Source organism: Gracilinanus agilis, chromosome 4, assembly GCF_016433145.1.
Source record: "Gracilinanus agilis isolate LMUSP501 chromosome 4, AgileGrace, whole genome shotgun sequence".
In the NCBI taxonomy this organism is placed as follows: Eukaryota; Metazoa; Chordata; class Mammalia; order Didelphimorphia; family Didelphidae; genus Gracilinanus; species Gracilinanus agilis.
Window position 1 is genome coordinate 315,024,742 of NC_058133.1, and position 13,139 is coordinate 315,037,880.

The 13,139-nt window shown below is 35.8% G+C and overlaps 1 protein-coding gene across 1 annotated transcript in view; it reads right to left on the reverse strand.

Annotated features, from left to right (window-relative positions):
* COL12A1 (collagen type XII alpha 1 chain) overlaps nt 1–13,139 on the reverse strand; it is a 140,770-nt gene that overhangs the window by 54,617 nt on the left and 73,014 nt on the right. Inside the window, exons 25-35 of the mRNA XM_044675365.1 lie at nt 10,944–11,083; nt 10,247–10,376; nt 9,136–9,275; nt 8,790–8,922; nt 8,663–8,689; nt 8,153–8,295; nt 4,552–4,681; nt 3,774–3,913; nt 2,780–2,909; nt 1,471–1,613; nt 129–258 (exon numbers count right to left, since the gene is read on the reverse strand). Coding sequence (XP_044531300.1) covers nt 129–258; nt 1,471–1,613; nt 2,780–2,909; nt 3,774–3,913; nt 4,552–4,681; nt 8,153–8,295; nt 8,663–8,689; nt 8,790–8,922; nt 9,136–9,275; nt 10,247–10,376; nt 10,944–11,083 — 1,386 coding nt within the window. The remainder of the gene's footprint in view (nt 1–128; nt 259–1,470; nt 1,614–2,779; nt 2,910–3,773; nt 3,914–4,551; nt 4,682–8,152; nt 8,296–8,662; nt 8,690–8,789; nt 8,923–9,135; nt 9,276–10,246; nt 10,377–10,943; nt 11,084–13,139) is intronic.

Below are 13,139 nucleotides of genomic sequence, written 5' to 3' on the forward strand. Positions count from 1 at the left end.
TTAGCCTGAAATGCAAATAAAAGCATAACTAGTGTACACTATAAATGCCCGGGGAAACTATCACTCCCTCCCTCTAAGAAATTCTACATTTAGGTACATGGAAATTGAAATCAAACAGGTTTTCTCACATGTTTGGCCCTGAGCAGGGCTGGGATTTCCCTCTCCATCTGAGTACACAGCCACAATGTTCACAGAATAGGGCGTATCTGGAGTCAAGCGCTCCAAGTGCACTGTGCGGGTATTTCCTGGTACTGTGATCTGTAGGAGAAACAATGCCAGCAGTTAATCTGATGACAACCCAAGTGCTTACCAAGTCATGTTTCTCAACTCATCATAATACCTATAACAAAGAACTTTAGCCCAGAACGGTCAAGTGCTAACTTCACTTTCTGTTATTGGCCTACTAATTTCATTCTATTACATTCAATTTGTTCTTGGAAACACCCCCTTCCAAAAAATATTAAGTACACACTGGCCACCGACTAAGTAGCTTCAATTGCATCTCATCATATATTAATCATCAAGACTTTCAAATTATCTTGTGATTAGAGAGTTCATTTTGTTGTTCATTAGTTGGTTTTTTTTACCCCAAAATTAACAAATTTATGAGAGTGTCCACATTCTGGGAAGAAATGCATGTATATTTTGGCAGAGGGCCAAAACAGAACTCTGCCTCTCGTAAAGGCAGGAGCTGTCCACAGGATGTCTACAGCACAGAATGAAGAGAGCAAAGCTAAACATTTGGGAAGCTTTAACTTATAAAAAGCAGGGAATTTCCTTTACTCTTCCTACCTTGAATGAATGCCATTCATAATGAGCTGATTTGTCATAACTCATTAACTAAATTAATTTTCCAATTTGGCTTTCAGTTAAGTGTCTGGGTACTATATGAACACAAAGTTGTAACTTATGACTTCTAAATGAACACATTCATCAAAAGACAACTGAAAAGTACATTGACTATCAAAACTAAATTGAAACCATTTTTCAACCAAGAGAAAGGTTTCAGCTTCTGTCTGTATATTTTTAGTTATGTAAATAATAAAGGAACACCTAAAGAATGAATAGTTGATTCACGAGTCATGCCCATATTGGCCTGCTTCATCAATGTTTCAAATGGTCCATTTAAGCTCCTTAAATCACATCAGATTTGCATTTGAAAACTAACTCATATTTTCCAATGACTGCCTTTTCCTTAGAATTCCATACATTGACTACACCTGACCAATTCATTAGAAATGCAACAAAAGCTCCCTCCGTGTAGACGTTAGCATGCTTGTGGTCTGCTCACTCTGAGTCTAGTAAACATTCTACTGCCACATGACTACACTCATCTGGAAATGATGTTTCCACTGCAGGCAGTGCCATGCACACAATTGGTTTATTGTTACTGGCCAGTCTTCATGGCAGGAGGTGCAACGTGGTCCCCAGAAATCTCTTGCTGAGTTTTCAGAAGACAAAATTACTTACAGATTCCGAAGGCCTGGTGCCAGTCTGAGGAGAATACACAATACGGTACTGCTGGACAGGTCCGGGTGCAGGTTCCCAGCGAACATCAAGGGTATTTGGCGTGGGATTGTATACTTGGACATTTCTTGCCAGGCCTCTTACCACTAAGCAAAGGAAAATGGAAGCATATTTCTTAATTCTGTTTACACACGACAAGTCTGCATTAGTAGACTGCCAGAGTTCACAAACCACAATAGGATAAAATATTGCTCTCCTTCAGTTTCAGAGTTCCTAAGTACTGAATCAAGTTTAAAACTCCTTAGATCCAAGTTTTCCCTCAAGTGAGCCAACCTAACTCATTTGTTTGAGAGTACTGTGTCAAAGAGGAACAAGGCAATGACTATGGGCACGAGGTGATTTTTTTTTCTTAACAGTAAAATTAGAATTCTCTAGCAAATTAGCCCAGTTGTTTGTTAAATAGAAAGTAGGAGGGAGAAGCAACAGGATTCAAATGAATCCTTTGTACCTGTGAGCATATCCCTATACTTAATAAAAAAGACTACAAGAAGAAGAATTCTATTAACTTTTAATTTCTTAGCAACATTTGCTATTAGCTACCAGATATACCTAGTACAGATAGCTAGTTTCCATCATTCACAAATTCATTCAGCAAAAATAAATTGATCTCCTACTATGTGTCACACACTGTGGAGAGGAAGACTCAGAGAGAGGAAGGCAAGAGAGAGAATCAAGAAATGGTTGATTTTTAATTAACTCCACTAACTGTAGCTACTAAAAATAGAGACAGTTTCTATTAAAAGATGATCCCCAAAGTGATGTTATTACTTGTTAACTTCAAAGTTCTCCCCATGAATCTTTTTATCAGAGGATACTAACGATTTCAGAATACTTGTCTCATTTTTACTGACAAATACCAAGTATTTAAAAAGAGGAGAAATATGGGCATGCAAACATATATAAAAGTCATTAAAAAGTACTACTGGCAGTAAAAATACAATAAACTGGTTTCCGTTGATGGAAAAGAGAAGTAAATGGTAGTTTAATACCAAGAAAGAGTTTATCAGCAAACCAGAACCCTGTGAGATCAAAGGACAGAATAGTCAGATTTGAACCATTCACATATTGCATAAGTGTCAATTACAAAACACTCTTTACCACATATTTATAAGGCAAAAAGCAAAACACTAATGGGCCAAATTGCCAGGGAACTTTCTGAAAGTATCTACCAATGCTCAAATTTTTATCCCAAGAGGGTGGAGATTGCCTTTATAAAAAGGGACTATTTCAGTACATTAAAAAAAAAACTTACATGTTTTTCCAGTGTCTGAAGTGCGTCCCCCATCCCCTTCAGTATAAACTGGAACTACCGTTACTGTATAAAGGGTGTCAGGTTGCAGATTCCTCAAAATAACATAATTGGTGTTCCCTGGAGTTGTTACCTAATAATTTCAAAAAAACACAAGGCATTCGATTCATGAATGAGGAAATCTATATATTCCTGTCTATGAAGAATTTAACTTGAAAATCATATTGAATGAATTAAATTTCAATTCAACCCGAATGCAAATCTTGCCAATTCTACTTATTGTCTATGGAACCACTTAACTCTCTGGGTATCAGTCTGTTCATTTTTTTTAAAATGAAAGGGTTGGATTAAATAACCTCTAAGGTTACTTTCAGCTTTAAATAAATGATTCTATGTAAAATACACACAAGTGCACACACACATGTGATGGAACAAAACTAAACTAAACCAAAACTAGACAATGTACCCGGCATTTCATGCACACGTTAATCTAAGATCAGAGAAAAGCTGAAAAATATTCTCAACATCATAAAGACGAAGAAAGGTGGGACTGGAGATAATAATAATTATAATAATAATGATGGTGAACATTTATAGAGCACTTACCATATGCCACACATTATGCATAATGCTTTAAAATTATTATCTCATTTGATCCTCACAACAAAGTCTAAGAAGCTGAACTCAAATCTTGATTCTACCACTTACTGCCCATGGAACAGGGGAAATAGTTTCAAGTGTCAGGGCACTGTGAGAGGCACATATCTGAGAATCTTGTTATTTCCTGGAGTCCAGAAGCAAGAGTCCAAAACTGCCTTCAACCTAACCCTATGCTTTTCTCCTCTCTCCTACCAACTTATTTCCTTGACAAAACTAATTAAGTGAGCTAGGATCCATCCATTCTTTATAACTTAGCAAACTGAGTAACTTTTTACCTCAGTTTTCAGTAACTTCTAAGAAGTTCCAATGAACTAATAAGATTCAATAGAATAATTACCATCTCCTCTGGACCACCAGCAGTTGGTGCATAGAAAATTTTATACTGGCGAGGATTGCCCTCAGCATGATCCCATCGAACATTCAAAGTACTGGTGGAAGGATCATATACCCTCAGGTTCTTCACAGTATTGAGAGGTTCTGAAAAGTTCATAAGTCACAATTGATTACATTTCCTTTTTGTTCTACAACATATTACAATTACAAGCCCTTAGTTACTTAGATTCAGTGCTTCCTTCCCATACCACCATGAGATGCCATTTCCCTCAACAAAGTACTTTTAACTCCAGAGTTTGGGGACAGAGGGGGACTTGTTTTAATTTCTTTTTTATTAATAAGAGAGACAGCATGGCAAAGTGGATAGAGGGCCAGACTCTAAGTTAGGAAGAACTGATTTCAAATACTGCCTCTGATACACAACAGTGGTATGACCCTGGGCAACCTATTCACCATCCCAGTTCCCTGAGTTCTCTAAAACTATAAGTGAAGGAAGTGTTGCTTATTTGCATTGGTGGGCAGAGTTTCCACAGCAGGAGTTCCTCACACTAATAAAATCATAGGTCCATATCAGACCAATCAATGAAAGAAATTTTTATTCATTTCTGTAATATTTCTTTTTAATAAGTATAAGCTTGTATTAAAATTTTTAAATGGAGAGGTCATCCATCATTGAGCACATAGTGCAAAAGGGTTCAAGTCAGATAAGTATTATCTTTGATATATAGATGTGACTACAAAGAAAGATCAGAAGAAACTACAAGAAAGTTAAGCTCACTTACTGGTCTTGCCCCGGCCAGTCATCCTTCCTCCTTCACCATCAGAATATAGAGATGAAACAGTAATTGAGTATGGTGTGTCTGGTTTCAGTTTCTGTAGAACCACGCTGTTCTGCCTTCCTCCTATGGTGGTCTTGGATCAAACAAGGGCAGAGAGTTAGAGTCTTATTCTTTTTTGTTCTTACTAATCGGTTCAAATAACTACTAAAAAGGTATATTGTGTGAATTTTTGCCATATTTTAGCAGCAAATCTAATGGGAGTCATTTTAAACATTATTTTTACTCTCAAATTTAAATATACAATCTACATCTCAAAGCCAGCCTTGAAACTATGATCTGAAAAAGGAGTCTCAAATTCTCAAATGCAAAACAAAACTTATTTCAGAACTGACTTACCAGAAAGTCACTTGTAATTCAGCTGCCATCAAATTACTATTTTAATTGTTTTCATTTTCAAATAACAATTTTTTCTCATTAATTTCTCCCTCCCCAAGGTTTCCAATGTGAAATTTAAGTTCCTCAATACATATTTTCATAATTTGAACTTCCACTAAATTTTAAGATTCCTGTGAATGGCAAGATCTTAGAGACTTCACACCATTGAATACTGGACTCATTCTTACATATGTTTTGTCTTTTTTAATGTGATTCAGAACCACACCAAAATGATTCAGCAAAAGAGCTAAAATTCCTTAGTGCTTCAAAAAAAAAAAAAACCCATACCGGCAGCCTTTACCAAGTAAACTAAGTGACTAACACTTGCCAGGCCACATCTAGGAAAAGGTTCACAGTGAATTTCATGATACCAGTCTTGTGGTATGAAGTCTTTCAATTTCCTCTAATTATGGAGGTTAGTTTTTTATTCATTGCTCAAGGCCATCTAGTTATCTTGCTGTTGAAAGAAAATTTGTCCATTTTGTTAACAGTCTACTGAATTCAGATGTTTATGCCATGCTAATTAAAATCTCATGAAAATGGAGGGCTGCCCAAAATGAGTAAGCATTTGGACATCTGGATTCCTTATTTCCAGTCCAGATGTTTTTAACTTAGTATTCATCCACTGAAGTAGTCTAAATTTCAGATTCATCTCTCAGTGAAACATTATAACCATCTTTAATAGGAAAGGAATTAAAACTAGCCACATGTTTTAATCAATAGCATTTTTGAGATTATTAGAGAAAATTGTCATTGTAATTACATGACATATTTACAAATACACAGTTCCCATGTCCAAAGGGCTATAAAACTATGCATACCCTTTGATCCAATAATACCACTAATAGGTCTGTATCCCAAAGAGATCCAAAAAAGAGGAAAAGACCTGATTATACAAAAATATTTATAGCTGCTCTTTTTGTGGTGACAAAGATTTGGAAATTGAGGGGATGTCCACAGATTGGGGAATGGCTAAGTTCTGGTATATAGTGGTTACGGCATACTAATGTGCTATAAGAAATGATAAAAAGGATGTTTTTAGAAAAAGCTGTAAAAACTTACAGGAACTGATGCACAGAGAGATGAGCAGAACCAAGAGAACATTGTACACAGTAATAGCAATATTATACAATGATCAACTGTGAAAGACTTAACTACTCTCAGCAATACAGTGATCTAAGACAATTCTCAAGGACTTATGACAAGGAATTCTATCCACCACCAGAGGAAAAAAACTGTTGGAGTCAGAATGCAGATCAAAGAAAATTAATTTTCACTCATGTTTATTTGCATTTTTATTTGGAGGCTTGAGTTTTATATGAATATTCACTTATGACAAAGACCAATATGGAAGTAAGTTTTGCATGATAATACGTGTATAACACAGATCAAATCGCTTACTGTTTCTGGAAGAGAGAAGGAAAGAAAGGGAAGGATAGAATTTTGATCTTATAATTTCAGAAAATGTATGCTGAAAATTATTGTTGCATGTCAATTGGAAAAATAAAATACATATTTTAAAAATACATAGTTACCCAAAGACTTGAAAAATATCATATTAGTGTATAGGGATACTTTTATGAGCAGGACATATTTCTGTCTATTCGGTAATAATTTGAGAGGTACTAGAAAAGTTGTGCTTTCAAAAGTACCTCCCCTATGGGCCAATAGCAGAAATTCTACCTGTTTGAAATTCCTGCAAGTTGAGGAAGGCAGGAGAAAGGCAGCTTAAAATTTAAAATGTAATAGAAAAGGGGGCAGCTGGGTAGCTCAGTGGAGTGAGAGTCAGGCCTAGAGATAGGAGGTCCTAGGTTCAAACCCAGCCTCAGCCACTTCCCAGCTGTGTGACCCTGGGCAAGTCACTTGACCCCCATTGCCCACCCTTACCAATCTTCCACCTATGAGACAATACACCGAAGTACAAGGGTTTAAAAAAAATGTAATAGAAAAATAAAATTTTAAGAGGAATCCATGATATTAAGTAACTGAAGAAATAAAGCACAAATATCCCTAAGTAGGCAAATTATTATTAACTGACACCTTGACAAGAATTAGTTTGCAAGATTCTATCCAATCATGACACCTGAGAGCAAACTCCAATATAATTGTAGAATATGCGGCCTCAACATGAATACAACATCAAGAAAAGAAGGAAAGTAGGATTGTAATAAGAATGATGAGAAGACAACAAAGACAAACTTAAAGTGCCCAACTTGGACTGAAAAAAATCTGAATTTCAGTCCTTGCACAGACATGGAAAAGAATGAACTTAAGTCATTCATTTCTCCCTGGAACTCAAGGTTCTAATCTATAAAATGAAAGTACTAAAGTGGATGATATCTAAGGTTCCTAAGTCTGTGACCATATAATAAAGACTCTCCAGTTTTTGTTGCTTTTTTTAAGAGAGAGAATATGATCAATCTACAAAATCACAAAAGTGGTTAAGTAGAAAGAACACTGCATGACTCAGAAGACCAGGGTTAAAATCAGGGTCTCTCATTTACAGGATTTTGACATGGGTCAAGTTATTTAACCTCTCTGAAACTCAATTTCTTCATCTATAAAATAAGAAAACTAATACCTACCGTATCTAACTCAGAGGAATGAAATTATAAATCTTAAAATACTATATAAATGTGATTCATAAGGTGATCATAGGTTTGTTCACCATATTTCAGAATACAATAATGAAAACACAACTTTTGAAATGTCAGAGAAAAAACTTGGGATAAATAAAATGAACTACACATAGAGATCAATAAACTTGTAGATCTTGATAATCTATGGAGAGTACAGACCGAAAACATAAAAAACAGGGTTGTATCAAAAACCACTGGGGCTAACTCCTTCATTTTACTAACAAAACAGATTCAAAAAGGATAAAATAGATTCAGAAATATAAAAACATAGGTAATACCTCTAAAATAGATTACTAGGGGAAATTTGGATATATTGACATTTGCCCCCTAAATTCTAGCTGATATCATGTAAAGAAGCTATAATCTGTCATGAAAATATCCAGTGCAAGACAATTAACTAGCTGCATAGTTCATACATCTGGCCCAGGATTTTAATTCTTATATTTTTCAATGCAAAGAATGGCTTACTAACCATGGGATATGGAAGGAAATAGAAGAGCCCAAATGTTAGTCCTTCTCAAGTTAATTACCGTTTGTTCAGGGCCATCCCCCGTGGAAGGCTGATAAGTGATCCTGTATTTCTGTACACGTCCACTTGCAGGATCCCACTTAACAGTCAAGCTTTTGGATGTTGCATTATAAACCTGTAGGTTTCGTGGACCACTTTTTGGAGCTAAGAAGAAGGTAATTGATACCTACATTAAGTAGATTTTTCAAAAACACAATCCATTCTTCCCACAAAAAAAAAAAAACATGCACACTTTTACCCCACCCTCTGCATGCAGAGAGAAAAAGAGAAAGATAGACAAATCAGTGGGAGGTTTTACTCTAGATTTAAATTTGGCCTGGTTTCCTATACCAAGTAATCTTAGTGAGTTCCAAGTAATTTACCAATAAATTCACCAAAGAAAATCTTTCCTAGAAGAATTTCCATTCAAAGCCAAACCATATTAAAATGAGGAATGATTGATCTAAATAAAGATCTTATTGTCATTTTGATTTTTAAAAATAATGGAAGTTATAGACATTCTGATTCTTACCTAGAGTAGTTACAGGTATTGCAGGCACTAGAAAGAAAACAAGTATTTGGAAAATGTTACCTATGTATCTTGAATTCCAACTATGAAGAATATGAAACCAAATCCCATTTGAGAAACTTAAACTTACATGTTCGCTCACTACTAGTAAGGTCATCACTTTCTGATTCATCAGGATAAATAGCAGTAACTGAAACTTCATAGAGTGTGTTTGGGTTCAGATTTTCAAAAACCAAAGTATTTTCATCACCATTTAAGATAGTCTTAGGAGAAAAGAAAAACCAGAAACAAAATTCAGCCATCATTTTAAAATTAGCAAACACAATGACCATTTCTGGAAAATATTTGGCCATATTCATCTGTCTCATGCAATAAGCTTCAATCCAATAGTTTGGAAAAATGTTAATTTTAAAACAGTTATTATGTTACCTTTCAGACATGGCAAAATATGATCTAAACATGCTAGTCAGTCCTACCTCCATTTTTTCCATGGATCCATAAGGTGACCATGTCACTCTGTAGAGAGATACATCAGAAGCTCCATGATCCCATGTTCCTCTGAAACTATCTGGTGTGACTTCAGTAAGTCTCAGATTAATTGGTGCAGGCACAGGACCTGTTGGAAAAAAAGACCAAAATATTTTTAACAAGGCCCTCAGATTAAGAGACAATTTTGCCTAGTAGCTAGAGAGCTAGCCTCAAAGTTAGAAAAGGCTGAGTTCAAGTTTTACCTCTTCATATATTTGATTTTGTGGTCTTGGGTAAGCCACGTCAACTATATGAGCAATTATTAGGCAACTCTCAAGATTATAAATTTCAAAAAGATGCCAACATGCAGTGGTAGAGGGAGTTTCCTCGTCCAGGACTCCCCTGTGTCAATGAAACCACTGTTACAAGATGGCAGGTTAAGATGAGATATACAGTCTATGAATATGGAACAAAAAGAACTAGCCAGACCAATGTGAACCAAATCAATGACCAATGTTATTTTTTACTGGTGTCCTGCTCTAATTAACTGAGCCATAGATCACATTAGTTAATTACAAATTGTTTTGTCAGTCATTTCAGTCATGTCTGACTGTTCATGACCCTATTTGGGGTTTTTTAGGGGAAGATATTGGAGTGGCTTGCCATTTCCTTCTCCAGTTCATTTGACAGATGAGGAAACTGAGATGAACAGGGTTAAGTGACTTGCCCAGCCAGGGTCACACAGCCAGTAAGTGTTTGAGCCCAGATTTGAATCAAGAAAATGAATTTTCCTGACTCGAGATACAGAACTCTATCTGTTGCACCACCTAGTTGTCCTTAGTTACTAAGTACTAAACTAATAATTACTGAACTCTGGATTAGTAATATTTAATTATTAAACACAAATCATCCAACCAATATTCACCATTTTGTATGGGAGTTTCCAGGTCTAAAAAACCAAGTTTCAAATAACTAAGTAGAAGTTGCTATATGAAATACTTGTGTCTCCTATATTATTGTCCAATGTATATAATCTGTTTTCATATACATGTATTTAAGTGAATTATTGATATGCTCCTTTCCCAATTGTCTAAAGGGAAATGAAAAATCTCATCTTACGTGTAGTTTCTTGAGCAGTCACTGGAGGAGATTCCCCTTCATCATACACTGCTACAACATTGACAGTATAGAGAGTTTGTGAAATCAGATCACCAAGAGAGGTCTTTGTCCTTGATCTATCTACTTCCACCTATAACAGAAACAGGAGTAGATTTTATTTAAAGAATTTTGGTTCTAATGATATTATTATTGTTAATTGTCCCAGAACAATAAAAATGTCGGAATTACGATACCAGATAAGACCAACACTTTAAATGCTTAAACCTTAATTCTCCACCACTTTCTCTGGGATCTAGTGACTGACCTCTTGCGATTTCTCAGGCAATATAGTCCATCTCCCCCACATTAGGCATTTCTACTAACTATCTCCCATACTATATCTCCTATATCTCTTGTGAATATCATGTTTGCATATATAGGAATCCCTTCCACATCATGGCAGTTAAGGGCACAGTGCTTCCACAATCTGGATAATCCACATAAAATTGTTGACCCTCCCTTCCTAACAAAGAAGAAGTCTGAATTTTTTTCTTTTTCTTTTATGGGGTGTTTATAGTGCCTTATATGCATTCATGAGTTACTAATGATGCATGGCAAGTATCCAAAAGTTGCTTTAACAACATTATCTATCAGAAATGTTTAATCACTGCTAGAAAAAAAGTAATAGTTTCCAAAACCTTATAAATTTCTAACCTACCTGTTTTACATCATCATCTTCTTCCGTTTTATAGCTAACAATATATTTTCGTACTTTGCCAGGAGCAGGATCCCAGATGACATTCATGCTGCTATGGGTAACATCTGTAAGTTTCAAACCTCTAGGACGAGGTAAGGGTACTGCACAAACACAAAAGCATTAAGTTCAGATATGATCATGGGGGGTAGGAGGTTTGGAATGCTGAGATACAATGTGAATAGTGACAGTGATGAGACAACTGGATTTAGAGTCAAAACTCTGATGCTTATCAGATCTTTCACTCTGGAGAAGTCCCTTAACTTGCCTAAACCTCGGTTTACTTATCTATTAAATGGGGATAATGACACTTGTGGTGACTATCTCACTTGGTTGGTGTGAGAGTTAAAAGAAGTGATCTTTGTATAGTGCTTTCCACACTTTAAAACACTAAAAAGGCCAGTTATTATTGCTAAATTTTCTTTTATCAAATATTTTAAAGAAATCTTGAAAAGAATATACATACACACAGATATAGATATAGATATATAGAAATAGATATAGCCAAATAGCTCTGATTATGAGTCAAATGGGCATACAATTCTCCCATCTGAGAGGACTGAATTTACCAAGATAAATCAGTTCCTTCTCTGAAACTTATAGGAAGGATAAGAGTAAGCGTACCAAGGTTCAGGGGCAACTAGGTGGCCCAGTGGATAGAATGCCAGGCTGAAAGTCAGGAAGACACATTTTTCTGAGTTCAAAACTGGCTTCAGCTACTTACTAGCTATCTGACCCTGGACAAGTCACTTAAACTTATTTGCTTCAAATGGTCCAATATCTTTGCCAAAAACAAAAGCAAAAAAAAAAAAAAAAAAAAAAGAGGATCCTAAAGAGTTGGACATATCTAAAAATGACTAAACAACTACAACCCAGAATTATCACAGTATTTAGAAAAAAAAATTTGCTTTGAAATCAAACAGAATTACCAGACTATAACGCCTGTGGATCCTCTTGCTTATGTCACTTTAAAGTATTGTCTAAATTATTGAAATTGTTGCTGCCTCCACTTTTCATTTATTTTTAGCTTTTCTCCATTCACTTTGGCTATGTTATTTAAATAGGAAACTTTTTGTTGACATTTAACCATCTCTCCTCTTTTTACAGAGTTCATATTCTTTTATCAGATACTGAAAACTATTCCAGTAGAAATGAAAACACTCCTGCTCCCTTAAGAATGATGTTTTTTTACTGGTTGTTAAGAGAATGTAGAGTGAGAATGAGCCAAAATGTTAAGCACCCAGTAAGCATCTAAGGAAAGCCACTAGCAGCCAGCATGGAAAAAAAACAAATCATAAATTAGTCTTTGGATATCAGGCAAAGTATACCAAATCTATACTTTGAGAACGCCAAGGGAGTTAAGAGAAAACATTATCCAAAAAGGCACATTTTATCCTCTGCAACACAAAACATATCCTTCCCCTCTTATTTACCAATATCTCTGCCTCCCTTGTTTAACTTTTTGTCTCCTTGTCCTTCTTCCAGAGTTTCTGTCTCTCCCTCTCTGTCCCTTCCCCCCTACACTTCTCTGTGTTTATTTTTCCAGAACCTCCCAGTTCTGTATCTGCCTGCTTCCTCCATTCTAGCAGTCTTCAACCCCAACCAATTCTATGATATAGTTCATGCCACATTTGTCTTCAAGGACATTCTTCTCTACTGTTCCTTTGTTTTCATTTCATGCGTATACAACCCTGACTTTCTTAGAACCACTCACTTATTAACCTTTCCATAGACTACATCTCTATCCATACATATCCCAGGATCATCTCTGTCGAGATTTATCAGCCAATCCTACTCATTCTCCTGCATGTCCCAAACCTGTTTATGAGTCTTTCTCCTCAGGCTCGTTTTCCCCTTGTTGAGGCTGTGTACACAGAGAATTTCCCATTCGTCTCAAGTTCACTTTTGCTTAACAGACAAGTTAAATGCTAAAGAGAAGAGTTTATATTTGATTCTAGAAGCAATAGGAAGTCACTGACGTTTTATTGAGGAAAGAGGTCACATGGCCAGTTCTGTGGCTAAGGAAAATTACTCTGGCAGTAAAATGAAAGATGGACTAAAGAAGAGAGAACTGAAGCAGGGCAACCAACAAAGGAGACTGCTACAATAATCTAGGCAAGAGGTGAAGAGGGCCTGAACTATGGTGATAGCTTTGTAAGT